Source organism: Toxotes jaculatrix, chromosome 14 (assembly GCF_017976425.1).
Source record: "Toxotes jaculatrix isolate fToxJac2 chromosome 14, fToxJac2.pri, whole genome shotgun sequence".
NCBI lineage: Eukaryota > Metazoa > Chordata > Actinopteri > Toxotidae > Toxotes > Toxotes jaculatrix.
The window spans coordinates 15,995,721-16,016,140 of record NC_054407.1 but is presented as its reverse complement, the minus strand read 5'-3'; the positions used below and the strand labels follow the sequence as shown (position 1 = coordinate 16,016,140).

The following is a 20,420-nucleotide window of genomic DNA, read 5'->3' as shown; positions in this document are numbered from 1 at the left end:
CAGTACAGCATTCAATACAAAATTGTACTAAAGTTAAAATATGTAAGTATTACCACCAAAGGTACATACTATGCAGGCTAAATTGCTCTGTCAGGGGTGTATTGCTATACCATTGATTATTTGTGATACTTTATCATGTAGACAGCATTTTGTAGTTGTTGGAGCTGATTCTAGCTGTTTTATTTACTATTGGGCGGTTTCATTTACTGTATAACAATGCAGCGTATTTTACAGACTCATTATAGGTTTTAAAATCTGAATTGGTAAAGTAATCAGCAACTACACCTGTCAAATAAATGTAGTAGAGAACCAAGTACGTTATTTCCCTCTGAAATGTAGCAGAATAGCAGTACCTCAGAACTGTACTTATGAGTAAATGTACTAATAAAAAATATTACAGTTGCAATATTAAAGTGCTGCTGCAATAGAACAGCTAAAAGAAAAAAGTACTTAATTTTTTAATCAATCGACAGAAAACTAATTGGCAACAATTAATCCATGGCTGATTCATTGTAAAAGAGATTTCATGGAGCAAAAATTCTCTGGTTCCAGCTTCTCAAATGTGAAAAATTGCAGCTCGTCTGTATCTTATATTATTTTAAACAGTTTTTGACTGTTTATCAAACATAACATCTGAAAACGTCACCGTGGGTTCTTGTGAATTTGTGATTTGTTTGCGTCTGTGATTAAATGAACATGATGTCCAGCCACTCACACAACTGCATTCCTCCTCTTTTAACACCAGGGTGCAGTCATGCACTTGATAAAGGACAAACGAGATCTAGGTGAGGCTTGGAATAAAATTCATCACTGTTAAAGCAGTTTGCTAACAATGCTGTAAGCATACGCAACACAGAACAGATTAAGAGTATATTGTGGGATGATTTCATGTAGACAGTTTGTGGTAATTGTGTAAAGATCCAGTGATAGATGTTGTGGGTCTATATTGTAAATACTCTTTTTAAATGCTGAAAGGACCGGCATATATTGATGTCTTTAAAAAGTACTGATAATAATAATAACAATAATAAAGCTTCTTATCAGTTAATTCACATGCTGATAATATTGCCTGAGTATGAAAGCAAAATTCACCCTCCTAATATCCACATGACTGTGAGATTCAGTGCTGGATGGCTGCTTTTATGTTACCTCAGATGGTGGGTCTATGTGATGAATTATAGACAATAGGTTGAGGGCAGCCAACAGTGCATTTATGACAGATAATAAATGTGCACTGCCAAACCAAGCCAATTGAAGTGTGCCGTTCTGGAATGGAAAAAGAAAGAGGAAAGGAGTTCATAGGCAAAAATTGTGATATTGTGTCAACACTTTATTATGCATCACCACCATGCAAAATCACTGCTATGAACTTGCTCAAAAATCAAACTAGATATATTTCACACATTTATGATTTTAGATTGGCTTGCCACTTTTCTCAAAGTGACTGAGTAAAGTTTCACGCACACTCAGAAAATACATCAAGAGTGTGTATTTTGGTGTGCAAGTCATGCACAGATTTGTGTGAGAGCATTGACGCTAACAAATGAAACAATGGCAGATGATCTATGATCGAACCTTAATTCATAAACCATTGATAGTAAACACAATTTGTTCAATGCCCTCACCAGTGTAAACCTTTGAATTTGAGCAATTTGGAAGTCTATGTTTTACATTGTTTTCCACTGTGTTTTAAAACACTTTCAATCCATCTATATCTTATATTTAATTGACCATTTACATATAGACAGTGTACATATTTGCAGACCAAATCTCTGCAGACAAAATCACTTCCCAGCATCAGATTAAATGAGTTTAACCTCATTTTTCCAGTGAAGAAGACTAGCATTGCTGCTGAACAGGCGTGTTTTGTTGTTAGCTACATGCTGCATTGACAGTTTGAATGAACTCCTTTGAGAGGTCATCCAACCAGCTAAGGCAGTGTGTATTATTATTACTAATGTATCAAATAAAACAAACTCATCTGGTCAATAGCAGTCGGTCTGCTTCGAAAACGAGTCAAAAAAAAAAAAAAAAAAAAACAATACAAAAGCCACTCAACAGCAACAGTAAGAAATCTATGGAATAGTGACAAAATCTGTTCATTGTAACCAGGCCAGAGTTAAACATTTACAAAAGATTGCAAACTTTATCATCTATAACTTCAACTCCAATGTAATCTCAGGTTTCATAACATAAATCAGATGACAAACCCTTAAACCTGGTTCACTGTATTCAGAAACATGAGGATTTGAAGGAATCAGGTTTGCCACCCTGTATGAACAGTATTGTTGTACATTTGTAAGACAACTCATATAAAAAGGATTAAAAATTAAGAAAAAAATTCCCAAAATCATGTGGTTTTTATGGCACCTGTGGTATAATAGACAGCTCAGTATTTAATCTCTTTACATCAGCTCACAGTATTACTTTAAATATGTGGTTGGTTAAAAATATATATCTTTACATAAATGTATTCTATGGTTGGATTTAGCAATTTTTTTCAACTTAAATTCTTCATATCTTCAGTGCTCTGTACCGTCGGCCCAGTGTTGTCCCATCCAGTGTCTTCTACAATTGTTGCTTTTCATATTGCTCACCTGTTAAGGATACAAAACCTATTAACAGCATGGCATAATGGATGTGCTCAAAATTATCCATTATAAATCAAAGAAAGGCCCGAGTGTGTTTACATCATTATTTTATTTATGTTTTATACATGTAAGCATCATATATTTGTTTAAAAAATCTGGATAATCCTTTATCCTGGTTTTGAGAAACCCAAACACATTGCCTGGCTTACATCATTATAAACAGGACCACTGTGGCATCTAAATCTGATCTCTGTCTGATCCAGCTGAAGTTCTATTAGTAGTGAGCCAGTAAAACAAAAAGTATGATACCACTGACTGCAAGGATGGCCTACACACTGTAATGAAAGCTAAAGTCTGGCATCGGTAATGCGCAGGATACATTTTATTGTTGCTCTTCCATTACTGCTAATCAGATGAAGGCAAATAGAGGAGCAGTTAACACTGGTTGCATGCATGTACTGATTAATGGACTGTATTTACACAGTTACATTTTAAGGCTAAGTTTAGTTCTCAACATTCCTGCAGTTTTTTTTTCTACTTTGATTTTCAACATTTTGGTGAATGTTAAAATTAGAAGCGTCCATGTAGAGCTGCAACAATTAACCAATTAATCAATTAAACGGAAAATTAATCGGCAACTATTTTGATAATTAAATAATCGTGTGATGGATGGTTTTCTCTGTCATACATGATAGTAAACTGAATATCTTTGGATTTTGGAGCGTTGGTTGGTTGGTTGTCATCTTGGTCTGTGTGAAATTCTAACAAGCATTTTTCACTGTTTTCTGGCATTTTGTTAGACTTTGCATAAACAAAAATCTCCAGATTAATTGATAATGGAAATAATTGTTAGTTGCTGCCCTATGCCGCCCCATGTTAAAGGATGTGCATTCGGTATATGGGTTGATTTAAAAAAAAAAGTCTAGCAAACAAAGAATGAGTTTCAGAAACTCACCAGTAATATGGACTAACACAGTCACTGCTGCAGAGTCACCTGTACCACAACATGAACACCATCACAGAACAGAACAGCATGTTAGAATTAGAACTGAAAAGGGGAAAAAGGACAAGTAACAATTTGTTCCGGTCTTGGAAAGCTACGACTCACCATGCATGGTTTGTCTGGTTCCTGCCTGTGCTTCAGTAGCTCCTCCAACTTGAGCTCGTCCTCCAACTGCTGCTCCAGATCGTTCTCAAAGCTCTCCTGCTCTGCAGCGCTGGAGCTCCTTTGATGGATAACAGGCAGTTTAAAACAAGACAAACGATGGATGGCACATGGAAACCTGAGGTATAAAACTGTGTTTTAATAGGAATTAACAATTGTTATTTCCAATTTAAGACTGAAAACAAACAAAGTCCTACAAATTTTTAATCTTTTATAACAACCATTACGTTTGATTCAAATCTGGTGACCTGATGTAGAAGGTATTTTTCACACACATCTGGGAAAGCTGGAAACAGAACAAATAAACTCTCAGGAGGAAGGTGTACCAAAGAAAGTTCCTCATGTTAAGCAGGGACAATGGATGAGCTGGGAAAGTTTTACAAAGACACTAATCAGATCAGGTTTTGAATATCAAGGGTGTAACTTTGCCAAAATGAATGATTTGCCTTCTGAAGGTGTTGTGGGTGGATTTCAGTCGATTGTTTATGATGGCAGGTGCTCATTCAAGAACCTTTATCTATTCCTTCACAACTTTTTTGTCTCCAAATATAGAACAAAAGCTCTTTATATTATTTCTTGTGTACTAATTGCTGATGACACATTCCGCAACTATATCAGATAAGTACCTTGGTTTATAGGTGATGAAGGGATCTGAAGAAGTTGTGGCCAACAGGTCACCACGTCCAAAGTCTGAATCCACAGTGCTCTCAGTCTCACTTCCACCTTCTGTGTGGGAAAAAAAATCGAATCAGTTGTTGTATTAAAATTCAGCAGAAGACAAACATGAGCCATTTTTAAAAATTCATTTTTACCTGAATTCAGCTCCTTAACCAGTGACGACATTGTGTTGGTGATGGAGTCAGCAGCAATGAGCAGGTCATTTCTCAAATTTCTCCTTGGACCTTGAAAGCAGATAAAAAAATAGTTTTGAAATGTGATTGCGTCCAACCTCTGACTATACTTTGGACACTATTTCCACTACCAAATGCTTGCATAATGTGTTACCCTGAGCGAAGGCCTCCTGAACATCCCCTCCCACGCCCATGAGTGAGTCCTGAGGTGTGTGAGTCGGGGTCGTGCCGGCAGAGTCCGAGTGGATTGGTGTGGGTATTGGCCGGCTGATGGTGTGGCTGGGGGAAGAGCGTGGAGAGCCGGGACCCTGAGTCTGCAACACAAATAGACAGTTTTAGTGCGGTGCCACTGTGTTGTTTGGAGAGAAAATCATGCAATTAAAGCAAGGCTGTGAGAAAAACATAATATAATCTGAATAAAAAGGTTTATTATGAAGGCAAACACAATGAGTGACGCATCAAATTACCCTTTTCCTTCTCACGGTTTGAATCACAGCAAAAGAACTTCATGTAAACCCCATAAAACAGACACAACAATCGAGCTTAATAGTTTTTAAAGCCTAATGAGAGGCCACAGCTTTGTTAGCAACACACATTACATGCATGCTAAAAATGTACAGTATGTGGAGTCATTAAGCTGTGTTTAAGTTGTGTGTAAACAGCATTTTTCAAATGCTCAGCATGCTGTCAAAAGAAATGTACCTCCCTAAAAGCTATTCCAGTTGCTCCCACAAACCAAACCACAAGCTGCTTTTTGGTAAACACATTACATTTCCAAAATTTCACACAAAGTGAAGATTTACATAACATTCTTCACTTTAGTTTTTAGAGAAAAAAGTTTGAAAGACTTTGTAGACATAAGGTCCACCTGACAACAGAACAGAGTATATATTTCAAACATGCGTCCAAGTTTCAGTCTCTCTTTTCGCCTCTCGGTTTTCACACTTACGGCTTGTTTCCGTTCTTCTTCCAGCTGAAAAACAATGGTTTATGGCTCATGAAACAACGACCACATTGCACAGAGTATTTCTGAAAGAAATCCAGTCCCTATTTCCTCCAGGACGTAACAAGCATGTGGCGTCCTCATGTAAGTTTAATGGATTTTAATGATGGATAATGGAATTAATGGATTTTTAAAGTTTTTCTTAGGCTAATGAGATTGACATCCTCCCCATTTAAGACAGTATAATAAGAAGTTTCTGTAGGCTTTGAGGAACTATTGTCTTTTTGAAACACACAACACAAGTCAGTAATGATGTTTCTTTTTCTGATAGATATGACCTATATTCAAAATGTTTGGTTCTCATCTATAGAGCACACTCTTCAATTAAATATGTAAATACTCTGTACCTAAAATTTAAAAAAAGTAAAAAAAAAAAAAAAAAAAAAAGACAGATTGGACCTTTAACAGAGCTTGCCTGTTAAAGAGTGATGCCCTCTGATGGACATTTTGGGTAATTGCTCCCATGTTTTCTCATCTGTAAAGTGCAGCGTTAGCTTTACATTAGTTTCAGTGATCAGCTGGGAGAAACTGTAAAACAAGGTATATTCATCATCTGGCCATATTGTTTACCATCTGCATCAAAATAAGAGAAAAAACACAAGCTGCACTACATGTCCATGAAGTATTACACAAACATGTAAACTTAAACTGCAACATAACTGATTTTGGCCAAGAAGCAAATGTTGTTTAAAAAACACAAAACATAACCTTATTTTTCCTGACAGGAAAGGAGTGTGTCTTCCTTCAGTAATCATGAAGGCGACTTAATCTGTATGTGACTACAGAGCAGTGAAGAGAGATGAAAGACATGTCTCTGGTACCTTGAGAAGCATCATTAGCTGCTCCAGCTGCACCATGAGTTCCCTGCGACTCTCCTGCAGAGTAGACATTCTTTGTTCAAGCTCATCTTTGCGTTGCCTAACAGAAGAAACAAGTTGTACAGTGTGATGATACCATAATGTCATGTCAGCGAAAACATGAGAAAAAAAAACATCCTGAGCATCTGTAGTCTCTAACATATGTTGTTCATTTGCTTTGTAAAAGAGGCGAGCAATTAAGGTATGTAGGTTCTATTGCAGTCTGAGCTAAACATGCTGCAGCAGGATGGATCAAGGTCGCAGAGTTACCTGAGATGTCGTAGCTCAGCCAGCAGAGTGGGGTTCTGCTGACCCTTGTCAGGAGGAGGCTGGGAGGCCTCCTCGTGCTGAAGGCGCAGCCGCTGGATTTCCTGCAGGATTTCTCTGTGACGGGCACAAACATACACAGGCAAATGACCAAATTATTATTGGCAAATGACCAGTTATTATTATTATTATTAGTCTAACATTTACTTTCCTTTTAGCTAAATTTTGCTTTATCTCAATTCCTGAGGGAAATATCTGGCTCTATAGCAGCTAATTGCTCTACAATGTTCACCAGCTAGTCACTAATGTTGTCTGTCTATTGTTCGGTGCTGGACAGGTACAGTGGGTTTATCAGAGGCTTTTTGCTGCCTGCTGCATCTGGAAACTACACTGTGAAAGAAATGGAAGACTAAAACAAGGAGATGAAAGACGCTATTGGCCTTTTTCATATAGATATTTTGACTCATCATAAAAGCACAGGCGTTACTACTAACATTAACAGTGGCTCTGCTCTATTCAGGTGTTTGATCTTTTACACCTGTGCTATTCCTACTGTGACATGTCAAACTGTCCTTTGTGAAGCACAACAGATCTAAAGAAAAAGGCGAGTCACGTGGTAATTCTCTGTGGGTTTGTCGTTAACAGCAACAAACCTATATACAAGCAGTGATTCACTGTTCATGTTGTTCATAGCTGAACTTTTGCCTCCGCTTTAGTGATCTGATTTCAATGTTTACATGTGCTAGTACATTCAATGTTAAGTTATCTTACCTGATTCTTTTTGTTTCTTTGACTCATCCTATTTTACTTCTTTTAAACGATTTTTAAGCACATTTGCCACTGTGTACAAAATGTGCAAATGTACAAAATTTGTCTTCATTGTACATATATACAGTTAGTTACCTCCTTGAAAATGTAAATATTTAGTAAGGAAATGTCATAACTTGGATAATAATTCATTGTTTATAATGATAACATTTTTCAGTAATGAATGTGCTTTTAGGTCAGTATTTGTTTTTGTTGTGGAATTGAAAACTTTGTGAAGAGACAAACAGGAAAGAGGTGAACAGTATTACCAAGGCGGTCATCCCTAACCTGTTTTTGCTCTCGAGCTCAGCAATAAGCTGCCTCTGCTGTTTGTTGGCATCCAGAGAGCAGGGGAGGTCTGTGGGGACCCTCTGCTGTTGAGCCTGCTGGTGAAACCAAGCAAGAGACATCACGTGAACTGGCTTTACCTCTGGATGATGTCATTCACTACCTTATCTCATATCTCATGGGGGAACAAAACGGTTAAGTCACCAGACATCCATCAAGACCTGATCAGAGCATAAAGTGGCATAGATGTCGGCTTAGAAATGATCACCACCAGTAAAATCCTTCCTCCTCTTAGCAATAAAAAGCACTAAAACCCCCAAAGGTACAGAAGCAACATATGTTAAAGACTTTTCTCATCAAGGACAGATTTTTGCACTGAACATCAATGAAAGATGCTATTATACTGTGTGCAATAAATGTCTTATATATATATATATATATCTATATATATTTATATCTCACCGCAGCATCAGCAGCCAGTCTAGCAGCATAGCGGGCAATGAGACTGTGCTCTTCATCTTGATGGTTACTGCTCTCCAGCAAACTGATCAAGAGGAAAATAGAGGTAGGAGTCACAACATGACGCAGTAAACAATATATAGCTACAGTGATATAAAATATGCAGGATTAAAAAAAAAGCAAAAAATCCAACAAAGTTTATTTTGTTTAAGAGTCTGATTAATCGGAAAAGCTTCACAGGTTTTACTCTGACAGAGGAGGCCCCTGTAATCATGCTGAGCTACTTATGTAAAAACCACAAAAGCAGGAATGAAGTTGAGTTATGTGGAGGTGAAGTAATCATTCGCTTTGTATTCAAAGGCCAGAGGGACTACTTATACAGTCTGATCACTGATACAGTAACACAGGTTATGTATGCGTACGCACACATACAGTAAAACTCAAATGCACTCACACAGGAAGATATGCGTGTGTGTGGGGGTAGCCAACATGATAGATGCCATTTAACCAACAATGACACACAAAGACTCACAAAAATATTAGTGTACACACACACACACACACACACAGAGAAAACACAGGCAACATTATTTTCATGTTGCTTGTAAGTAAGGAATATGCTATAAAATATGCTATATTCCTAGTAATACACAGCATTTACAGGATCTAACATACCAAACACATTTTAGAGATTACCTCATAAAGAGGCAGTCGAATCTGAAGAAAACAGCAGCTAAAAGTGTTTAAAGTACTTGGTACCAATTAACTAACTAATCTGCCCTGAGAATTTTCTGTAAGACGACATAATGAGACAAATAAGAGACCATTTGCTGTTTTTCTTGCACAAATTTCAGCCAAGGACAACAACATGTACATTACATGATTGAGACAAGTGATAAATCTAATTCTACATACATATATACTTATAAGTTCTTTTAAGGACTCAAATATGAACAATTTAGTTTTAATCTTGGAATCAAACCTAACCTATATTGTTCTCTTGATGCCATTTTTTATACAAATCAGTCAGTAACATTTATTGCTGCTGAATGGCAATAATGTGTTCTCAGAAATGTCAAAGGTCAAGGACTAGTCTGTAAAACTGTCTGACAGCATGCAGCGTTAGGACTGTAACACATTCAGAGTAAGGTTAGATTAGGGGAAGGATCGCAGGGTGGCGGTTCAGCAGAGCACATAGTTTCCACTGGTGTTTGGCAAAACACAGCAGCACACCAACTAACCATGTTCTGGGGTTGTTTTGGAGCAGTTTCACATAGAGGCCAATGAGAACATGTTCGTCAGCAAGTCTATCGGCAACATCGAGGTTGTAGTTCAACCTGGAACAGCGCAGGGTTTCACAAAACATAAAACACAACATTACACAGGTGACAGCAGAGGGACGAGGGATGAGACGGGGAGAGAAAGCTGAGAGCAAAAAGGAGAGAACACAACAAAAGAGGAGGAGGAGGAGAGTGGCTGAAAAGCAGCCATTCATGGGTGACTAGAGAGAAACAAGGCCATATTATGTTTGGGAGAGACACCACTGATGAAGGCTAGGAGCACGATTAAGGACATGCCCAGTGACTCTACGAGCTACATGCACTGTTTACGCTCTACAAGCATCAATCACTCAGTGCTCTATTATTAAAACTATTGAAGGTCATTATTTTTAAGTCAAACATTCAGCCCCCCCAGACATGTCAAGCACGCACAGTCGTTACTGATGTAGCTCCTCTATTCTTGCAGAGGCTTTCCACCTTTTCCACCTGCAACACCAACTCCTGTAATGTAGCAACCATGCCAACTGCCATCATGGAGGACCACAGCAGAATTAGCCATGGAAAAATAAGAATTAGAAAGGTAATATATTCGATTAAAAAAAAAACAAAAAAAAAAAACAAGAAGGTGAGAGACTAGGACAAGAGCCAGAGTAATCTCAGGCTGGGTTTCGTGACTACATATTTTTATATTTGGCTTAGGGGCAGTTGACATTTTATCACTGTAAAGTTATGGCAAAAGCATTAGCAAAAAGTGGCCTATTTACACATCCAGTGGACAAAGAGTACCATTCACATTTATTTTAAGTCATTTTTCTTCATAAATTTTAGTTGTACATTTAGGAATGTAATCAGGTATTCTCTTCATGCACTGTTGTGCAACAGCTAGCCGGTCAACTTCAAGAGGGCACATCACCTGAACGCCCTGTATTATATTGTTTCTCAGCCTGTGCAAACAGCAACCGCAATGTCAGATGCTCTGACATGCATATCGAGAATAACCCATGGAACGCCGCTCACTCATCACATCATCTGCAGCTTTTTCTATAAGTCATGAAAGGGAGGCGCATTCCCTAGAGAAACTCTTTTTTTTCACCAAATGCAGGTGCAGAGGAGCTCAAAGAATTTTTTTTTTACTGAAAAAAAATCAGGATCAACAATACTTTTATCTTACAAAGATACAACATAAACAGCAACTGAAAAAGTAAATCCTATTTCATTAAAGAGGTATACCTATTCACATACATCATAAACAATGAGCCTGGGAATTCATACTATTTAACTGCTGTAACTTCAACATAGAGGAGATTGAGGGTAACATTCAAATCAGATTATATTAGAAACTGGCTGTTAGAAATTCCCATTTCTACGTGATTGAAAAGAGTGTAATAGACACTCCAAACTAATGGCCAGTGATCTTTATGATGCATGCTTCATCTAGCATCTTTGAAATAGACCCTCGAGTACAACAATGTAAACCGTTCTACAAGGAAACTGGTTTGCTAATAGTTTCCTTAGGACGATAAGCACTCTAGTTTATGCCCTATGATTATTATCTATATTAGTTCACACATGCATTTGAGCTACAAAAGCATTCTCATATGCACACCTGTGTCACTTACCCTCTCCCTTTCAACAGATGTGGAGCAGCCCCAGTCAAGGGCTTTCTTTGCTCAACATCATTATTCTTGCTGTAAGGCAAGCCATTTACATTCAGCGCAAGAAACCACAAAAAAAAAAAAAAGCATGGTGATTCACAAATGTTCACACACGCACTCATATACTCTAGAAAATAAATAAAGCCAAGAAAATAAAGACAGTGTGGGTCACAGAGTCTAACAGGGCACAGGGCCTTCAGGGAGCAACGGCAAACTGAAAAGATCTGTTGTAAAATCCAGGACATCCATTGTCCCTGCTGTTGTACTCACTTTTTGGTGGAGTAAGGGTTCCCTGATGTAGGCATGGAGTGAGAGAGTGAGTAGTCGTTGGTGATGTTCACCGGTCTTGGCGGCCTGGGGAGGAAACAAATATGAGTTTTTCATATATTTTTAAAACAAGCCTGCCTGTTGTGTTCAAGAGAAAGAAAATCCCTCTGCCTTTTCCTTTTGTCTTCTATTCTTTCAGTGTCATGGATTTCTAGTGGATTGCTTGTGATCTTTGAATTACCACCTCAGAAGATACCTTTATGCATGTGTAACAGAATGTGGCACCTAAGTAGAATATAATTAGTTATGTTGGATGAGGCCAACAATGAAAACATGCAATGAACAGAGGAACGAACCACAGCAAGTGCTCAGACAGAAACCAGTGATGGGTACTGAAAGGACACTAGGAGGGATGGGACTATGATTAGCACAAGGAGCACAAAGAATGAAAATCTAACAAAATGTACAAAAACACATTTTGTGCTGTGTTAAATAATCAAAACAAACTCACCACGTGTCTCTATTTTGAGGAAAGTATAGAACAAGGAAGGGAATGAAAATAATTCATTACAATCAGCTCAGCAGTTCAAAGACCACGCTAAATGCAAAAGTTGCAGTAGTTTTAAAAACACAAGAAGAAACAGGAAATAACATGTTAAATTAACCAAAACTGTTCACCACTAAACTGACAGGAGCCAGGATCAACATATAATTCATGTTGACTGAAAATTGCAGAACAGAAATGCCAAATATTTGTTGACAGTAATTTAGAAACAGTGCTGACGATGCGTAGTTAATAGAAGAACTTCAACATTTCATTTAAAAAATGTCTTAAAATACAGGAAATAAAAATAGACAAGGCCAATAGTGTAGTTCTTAGCACCAGGAGTGGCTTTACGTTCCAATACCAAATTTAGCCTTTAACAGACACCACCACAGTGCTGCCAAGTCTATGCTTGTGGCTTTGGTTTCATTATTTATTTATGAAAACACAAAACATCAGTCAAGTCAAGGAAAAGGTAGCAGCACCACTGCTGATTACAATCATTCCCAAGGCTATAATTAAGCCTTATTGATCAGTTGACCCAAGACTTCGGACTTAGAGGCAGCTTCAGGATAAGTATCAGCTGAGGGTTTAAATCTAACATCTGATCTGAAACTGTAGATAGAAATCAGAGGCCCAGAAAACAACAAAACTATCTGACTGCAGAACCGGATTCCTCTGTTTCTGTATTACAAAGAAAAAAAGAGAGAAGATGAACTTACACAATATGAGCTAGGTTGAGAGGTTTCTCTGGCATTTCAAGAAACATGGGGTGAAGAGGCTCTCTGCTGGATGCACAGCTCAGTGACTTACTGAGTGCATGGGATAGCTTCTTAGCAGGGGATTTCTGGGGGAAACACAGAAGCGAGGGGCAGATTCTGAGGACATGAGGACGCTACTTCCTTTTCAAAACACACGGTATCATAACAGCAGCACTGTCACCTGCATCGAACATCCAGCATCCTTACATTGTGGTGAAGCAGAGCGAAAATAGCCACAATGACTGGTCCAGTGCAGACACACCTCCCTCAGCCCGCCCCTCTCCTCCTCCCATCTCCTTCCCTTACCCATGACGTATACTCCTTCATTTGGTGCTGGTTGCTATGGGAACCGCTGGCATGCCCCCTCCAGAAGCAGTCCTGACAGAGCTGGTAATTATGACATTGCTGGCAGCGGTAGCGGAAGCCCATCATACTCTCAGTATGGCAGTAGGAGCACTCGACCGGGTGAAAGACTGCAGGGAGGAGAGGAGGGGTCAGACACACAAACACACACACATACACAGATGCACAAACACATGCACACAAACAGATGTGACGGTAAACCCAGATATTTTTTTGCAGTGAGTAGAGGATTAATTTCCATTAATTTAAGGACAGACGTGCTGGTATACTGAGCCTGTTTTGATGACAACCGTCCTTTGGTATGTGTAAGCATGTCACAGTGTTTTTTCTGCTCACATGGAGGTGGTTTGTGATGATGAGTGCATCACAAATACGCACAAGCGCACACACTCACACACAGGGTGTAAGGTCCCCTATGGGTCATCATCGCTGGGGGCGTGTGTGCGTTTCATGGTGTATGTCTGCTTGACTGATTGTGCGTGTGGTGACTCAAGATTATGATGCAAAGCTGAACTTTACATCCTCCCAGCCCTGCTAGCTTTCCCCATTCATAAACGTTCTGTGTGGTGTCTTACCGTTCTCCACGTTGGCGAGCCGATGCATGAGCGGTAACCACACCAGACACTGAGGGGGCGGGTCTGACATCAACGTATCGAGGAATGTGTTGAGGGAGACCTTTTTCTGTTGACGTTTCAGAACAGGGGAGAGTGAGATTCACCCACAACGGCGACAATAAAACAATCACAGATCACACTCTTGTGGTTAAAAGACCCTCACCTGCTGTGAAAAGCAGGTTCTTGCCGCTTGTTCTGTGTAACCAAAAGAAGGTCCCTCGAAAACTGCCATAGGTAATTTGAGAACCTCCCTCAGAAATTGGTCAAACTGTGAGTACACCAATATTCCAGCGGAATCTGATATCAGTGAAAAAATATCTGGGAACAATAGAGGGAGACATTAAACAAATTAATCAAACTAATTGTCAGTTCCCACCACAGTCGGCTAATTATAGCATTACACAATACAATTATCCCACTTATTTGTGAAAACAAATCAAAGTAAAGCAGTTATTCAAATCAGTTGTTATAATACACCAGCAACCCTCCTTTTTTCTTTCATCAACTGTTGTTACTGCGCCCACAGATTTTGTAGATTATGTAATAAACTCTCTCCTTCAGATAATGAATAATGACTTCTCCCAGCCATGAGGAGCTGGGCCGGCACTGCGTCTTCTTTTAGGACCAATAGACTTAGCAGATGGAGATACAGAAAATACAGCAACTAATAAGTTTATATTTTAAATTCCAAAGAGGTACATTACTTAGACTGTAAACAATGTGAACTTTACAAAGACAATTGGCTGATTTATTACAGGTAAAATGAGTGATTTTAATTCCATTTTTCACAATTAAAGCAAAATAAGGGTTTGTTGTGTTGCTTACATCTTAATTTATCCAGAATTTTCCCACCACAGATGGTTGCTAGGGCCATCTTCATAACAAAGACAGATATCTTGCCACGGCCCTCCCTAAAAGAAGCAAATATATTTCACATTGTGGTCATAGATTTTCTTAAATGGAGCTGTCAAGGCCTACGTAGTGCTCTATGAACTCTGCTGCTTTTGTGAAAAGCATAACCTTTAAAGGAAAACTTGAATTAGAGTGATCATCATCTTAAGAAATGTTTAACTTGGCTTTTACCACCACAAAAAAAATGCACTCTGCAAAGGCATGTTGTGACAATATTAAGGTAAATAGTCTGTATTTTCACTCCACTTTGGCAGACACTTCAGTCACATTTCACACTACATTAGCTCACGTCAAAACCTCAGATGTTAAAGTACACAACCAGCCGCCGACCGTCATGTGACGAGTTACTCACGGGTCATAGGCTGCCAGCAGGAAGTTGAGCAGCAGGCTGATGGACTGCTCCACGTTGATCTGGTGGGTGGTGGGCATGCGTTTGTTCAGCTGGTAAAAAATGGTAGACAGTACCACTTCTAGACGAGCCACAGAAAGCTCAGCGTTGAGGTCCATGGTGTTGAGGCCGTTCTCTCGAAAAGCCTCAATGACATTCCAAATATCAACCAAATGCACTGGAAAGCAAACAGGGTAACAGTATATGAACATTTCTACTGGACAAAATGTATGCCGCTGGTGGTACAGTGCATCATACTCACAATTGCATTTCTTCTGCACAAATCTGAGTTTGCAGGCTGTTCTGTAAGTTGACAGTCGTATGGAATCCAAGTCTTGAGCCCCTGAGGAAGAATCAGCCATTAAATAATGCTCCAAATGGAAACTGACAGACAGAAATGGAACTTTAATTAATACATACCGTCAGATTATAAATACAGCCATTTGATTGTGAAATAATCAAACACCTTTTTTCAAGCTCTAAAGTGTTTTTTCAACCTGCTTCTTTCTCACAACAACAGAATTTATTCTACTAATTTTTTTAAGTCTGTTTAAAAGTCTTTGTCCTTGGCTGTTGATTAGGTTTGAAGAAGACAGCAGACAGCAAATTTCATAACTGTCTTACCTGTTTGCCCTGATTGACAGACTGTGTCCTGCTTTCATAATACTTATAATATTATAATTATAATAAGTATTATAATTATAATTATAATTAATTAATTAATAAGTAGAATAATTGTATGCAGTAGTTCAAGTTCGGATGTTTTTGAAAAAGAAACTACCAGAATTAAATGAAGAACTAACCCATAATAAACTCTGTTAGTGTGCAGTTATAATATTTATTTCTTTATAATAATGCTTGAGGTGAATTTTTAAAAATGTGTTGATTATTGGGTCCCTACACATAACAGTGTTCTGTAAATAGTAAGAGAGCATGAGGTCATACCGGAGGCCTGGCTGTTGGTGTTTAAAATCAATCTGGTTTTCTCTAGTGGAGACACTTGTCTTCATGATATTTACTTTAAATGAAAGTTACAGAGAGGAATTTTCCATTTTTTTATGGTCAGTGTGTAAAACAGTCTGGCATAGATCACGCTGAGCGGTGGCCCGGAGCACTTACTCATCTCGACAAACAGTTGCCTTCTATCTGCCATGTTGTCACCGCTCCGCCCGCAGTCTTCAATCATTCTGGTCAGGAAGAGAGAAAGTAATGTCAGACCCTGTGTACCCCAGCTTTTAACAGAAACAGCTCCAATTACAGCATTGTTCAATCACTGAATATGCACTTCCTATTGCTTTCTGCTTCATTCTGTATAAATTAACTACTTGAACTGTTTTTTGCAGCTGTAAAACCCTTAGCACTTGGTTAACATAGTAGGCATACTATAATAACATTATGTACTTTTGACGTAATGCAACTCACACTTGTATCGTGCCATTTCCCTTTAAATGATACATTATTACTTTTAATATAATTACAGTTAAATAATGTCTTAGCAAACAGCAATTAACTACCAGACCCTCAAGGGGCCCAAACACTCCAAGTTCACAGTGTGGCAGCTGAAAGGTCTCTAAGCACATGTGCAGTTTACAAGGATAACGGTGGTGGATTTACTCCGAACAGCGGGTTCTTAATTTCAGACAGTGTATCAGCTGAAGCTAGATAGACAGCACCACCCTGCAAAGTCTTTAAATGAAGGAAGGTGAAAAGCTCTTACTGCAGCCCCGTGCAAGCCGCTTCAACACATGGAGAAATCTGACAGATCTGTCAGGCCTGTTGTGCCAAGTCATGGTTGCTAAACTCTGACTGGACAATCACTGCTTGAGGGAGGAGGTAAAATTACGTGACTGACTGATACATGCATGGAAAAACATGGGGGCAACACAGCTTATTGTGCCCCGGGGCCACATAGCAGGTTAATTCGGCCCTGGGTGGGGGGACTTAAGTAAGCAAAAGGACAAGACTTTCAAAGGGGCAAAGCAGCAGAGAGAATGCTCACACCATGCCTCACTGCACACTGTCCGAGGCAATCTAATACACCTAGTCATGTGGTTTGTTGCCATGGCAGCAAAGATCCCAGCCACTCCGTTCGTAAAAACATACTGCTAGCCCCCCCCACCCCCCTCCACACAACACACACACACACACTACACCTCCCACTGCAGACAAGCAAAGTTTGTTGAGAAAAGTTTTGTGCACTAGTAAATATCTCATATCTCATAACGCTCAGTGGGATGATATTTGAGAGCTCAGTGGCACTTCTTGGGCGAGTGGCTCGAAAACACTTTTTCTGCAAGATAATCATTCAGGCAAATTATTCTGACAGTAATTGGTAGACCTAAATATTATGCTGCAGAGGCCCATGGTCCAGAAATTAGAATTTGCTTTAAAAAGCAAACAACAGCACTCTTTTTTTTTTCTTTCTGCAATCCTTCCTCTGATTTCTGTCAGTACAAGAAGTCAATTATGGAGCCCTATGAATCTTTGAAATCCAGTTTAAGAGGGAAAAGATAATGAGGTAACCTGGAACTGCAGAATCAAGTGCAGCATTTAAGAAAGTCACCTCACAGCACAGCAGTAAGAGCCACAGTAGAAAAAGGGGTAATCTGTAAGTCTTGATGGCACATTATCCTGACAAAACTGAACATCCACATGAAAATGAAACTTGTCTGAATTTTCTGGTTTATATGATAAGGCGACGTAGCAAAATGACAACTCTGTAATAACACAAATAATAAACTGCTGTTTCATCAGTTAAGGCAATGATGAATGCCCCTACAACAGTAAATAGCAGTTTAAGATGTATACGCAGCAGCGTCAGGCCACTGCCCGCACCCAATGTCATCTTGAAAGTAATGGATATGCGAACTCATTCATCACTTACAGAGTGAGTGAATGAAAAAGTGCACAAATATTAGCTATTTTATAGATTAACATCGATACCCTTTTCCACATCACAAGCAAACACCTCCCGAGTGCCAGCTATGTGACCTTCTGCAGTCTGTTCTCAGTCTCGGAAATAACTGAGATTGATACAATCTATTGCAAGAGCAGATATTAAACCTGCAGAGCCAATAGACATTGTACGATGGCGAAGGGAACAAGATGATCAACATACCTTTCATAAAGCACCATGCTCGTATTCCTCTCCCCTTCCTGAGCTGAGTTATTACCAAGTCAAGTTCTCCCTCTAGAAACTCCGTTCTAACAAGGAAACATTACAACAAAAGCAGCCCAAATGGACGAACCCGACTGAAGATATCTGAAATTAGAAACTGTCAGCGAGGATGCAGCCTGTGCTGCCTCTATCTTTAACTACAAATGAGAAGGCTCTACATTCTTGCACAGCTTTACTGGCTCTCTAGTTGCAGACCCCAAACCTCATTCCTGGCATGGGCCCAATAAACATTACTCTTTCTCTGTGGCACTGTCACACCGGCAACATTAGAAAATAACTGCCATTAAAAGAGAAAATCATCATTTACCATTAACATTGCAGAGAGACTGGCAGGGGCGAAGCTCCAAACCAAGAGTCTCACAGTAATGCCTCACTCTATCGTTGGACTTCTGTTGGCTAAATATTCAACTGCATTTCAGGCCAGCAACAAAAAAATGCCTTATTAGTCAGTTATTTATATTATGAGTCTATTTCTGTAGCAGCTCAATAAAACAGAGGACAGCGCTGTTAATTTATGTCCTCCCTGATGTACTTGGAACAGATTGTCATGCAACATTTCCAAACACAAGCACTAACTTGAGTTACAGAGCAATCTGTGTTTGGCTGGCTCGGTACAGTACATCGCAGCTGTTACCACTGATTGGGCCAGAGTTATTTTTACATCACGAGACTATAAACTACACTGGCATCCGCATCCCATCCCCTGACAGGAATAAAAAAGCCGTACCACCGGCTTAAGGTCAATCAGTTGTTGTGCTTTAGTGCTGTAGTAAATGCTGTGTAGGTAGTGAAACTGTTTTCTTTTCCTGTCTGGTACCAGCCAGTGATGTCTGCTGGAGGGCCCGCCGCTCTCTGTCGCCTGCTGATGATCACCATGGTTTCAGCTGCAAAAAGGCCAAAACTTTGGGGTCCCTGATGTTAAATGAGAGCACGGCTGCAAATTTACGATTGCTGGTGCTGTCATTTTGTTTATGGCACTGTTACTGAGTTTGCCACACAGACTAGAGGGGGAAAATTCTGTGAAGTCACAAAAATATTACAAACACTGGAATAGGTGGAAATACAGGCATGTGCAAATGTGCGATGTGATAGCCAACACTGAATTACATTTGCATTTTAATCACCAGCTTGTAAAGAGATGTACTCCAGGGCATAGACGGTGTCATATTGCCCTCTGGACATATGAGAGAAAAAAAACCATCAAAATTCCACCACAGTAACACTGGCCAAAGGTAACAGGGTAGCGAGACAGGCAACAGGCACCTTATGGTACCATGATCAGCTCAGGCATCACCTGTCACGCCAGAGACACCTGTGTGGACGAGAGACAAAGGTCTCACTGTTAGAGAAATATCTGCCTGCATATACGACTTCGTTTACAATGTTTTCAATCCTCGCATATCCGCGTTTTTATCGCAGGAAACTTGATCGGCAAAACTCATTTCACCCAGAGTGACAAAGTAGGTTAAGGTCGCTCCTCTGCTGCTTGCCAGCCTCCCGCAGCTGCAGCAGCACACTTGCACAAGACTTACCAGAATTTATTTCGAAGCATGTCATGCAACATCGCTGTTTTTCTCTCCAGGAATCCGACGGCCGGTCGCGTCCTGCGGTGCGATCAGGGCTTCTTTGGTGTAGGGCGCTGCATCACTGCGCGAGGCGGCCGTTCCTGTGCCGCTCTCCTGCAAAGCTCGTGTTGTGGAAATTTTCGGGCAGCGTACTGGCTGAGCAGAGCAGAGCAGAGCTGAGCTGAACACAGGCAGCAGCGCTCACCTCCAGTGTGTGGCCTTCACGATGACGTAATGCGGGATCTCTTCACTTGCGTCAGTGCGCCCCGGCTGCAAAATGTTAAAGTCTGGTTTAAAAAAAAAAAGAAAAGACGAAGAAGAAGATGTAGGGGGGATATTGCATATTTACATATAGTGATGCATGGATGTTTTCGTGATGCGATCATTGGCCAGTTTAAGCATTTTTCCTGTTTTTATGTGGCTTTTGAGGATGACGTCATGCAAACAAAAATGTGTCAGTAAATCTTTGCGAGTAGAAAAAAAAGTAATCAAAATAAGTACATTTACAACAATTCTTCGCTGCCAGGGAAAAAAATAAAATAAAATAAATAAAAAACAACTCTTATTTTAAATCTGTATTCAACATAATCACATGGCAACCACAA

The 20,420-nt window shown here is 39.6% G+C and overlaps 1 protein-coding gene across 16 annotated transcripts; it reads right to left on the bottom strand.

Annotated features, from left to right (window-relative positions):
- Positions 1 to 1,314: 1,314 nt before the first annotated feature.
- Positions 1,315 to 20,102, bottom strand: dtna (dystrobrevin, alpha). 16 transcript variants are annotated; one of them, XM_041055003.1, is made up of 24 exons: positions 19,783 to 20,102; positions 16,192 to 16,259; positions 15,335 to 15,415; positions 15,037 to 15,250; positions 14,598 to 14,683; positions 13,936 to 14,090; positions 13,734 to 13,839; positions 13,102 to 13,268; positions 12,757 to 12,881; positions 12,002 to 12,010; positions 11,494 to 11,577; positions 11,188 to 11,256; positions 9,530 to 9,625; positions 8,292 to 8,373; positions 7,830 to 7,927; positions 6,738 to 6,851; positions 6,432 to 6,528; positions 5,557 to 5,580; positions 4,762 to 4,921; positions 4,569 to 4,658; positions 4,383 to 4,482; positions 3,700 to 3,817; positions 3,547 to 3,585; positions 1,315 to 2,597 (listed from the first exon to the last, which is right to left on the bottom strand). In XM_041055003.1, exons 2-23 carry the CDS (start codon positions 16,256 to 16,258, stop codon positions 3,568 to 3,570), a joined length of 2,160 nt encoding a protein of 719 aa, XP_040910937.1. In that variant the 5' UTR covers position 16,259; positions 19,783 to 20,102; the 3' UTR covers positions 1,315 to 2,597; positions 3,547 to 3,567. The 16 variants fall into 16 exon arrangements, with proteins under 16 accessions (XP_040910937.1, XP_040910934.1, XP_040910935.1 ...); XM_041055000.1 differs by lacking the exon at positions 19,783 to 20,102 and adding an exon at positions 18,191 to 18,324; XM_041055001.1 differs by lacking the exon at positions 19,783 to 20,102 and adding an exon at positions 18,191 to 18,324 and having other exon boundaries at positions 7,830 to 7,924.
- Between the last annotated feature and the right edge of the window lie 318 nt (positions 20,103 to 20,420).

Excerpts from the sequence above, each read along its gene's own strand:
- dtna (XM_041055000.1), bottom strand. Across the intron at positions 15,251-15,334 it reads TGTGCAGAAGAAATGCAATT|TGCATTTGGTTGATATTTGG; the intron begins GTGAGTATGATG and ends TTTGCTTTCCAG. Across the intron at positions 11,257-11,493 it reads AACCCTTACTCCACCAAAAA|CAAGAATAATGATGTTGAGC; the intron begins GTGAGTACAACA and ends CTTGCCTTACAG.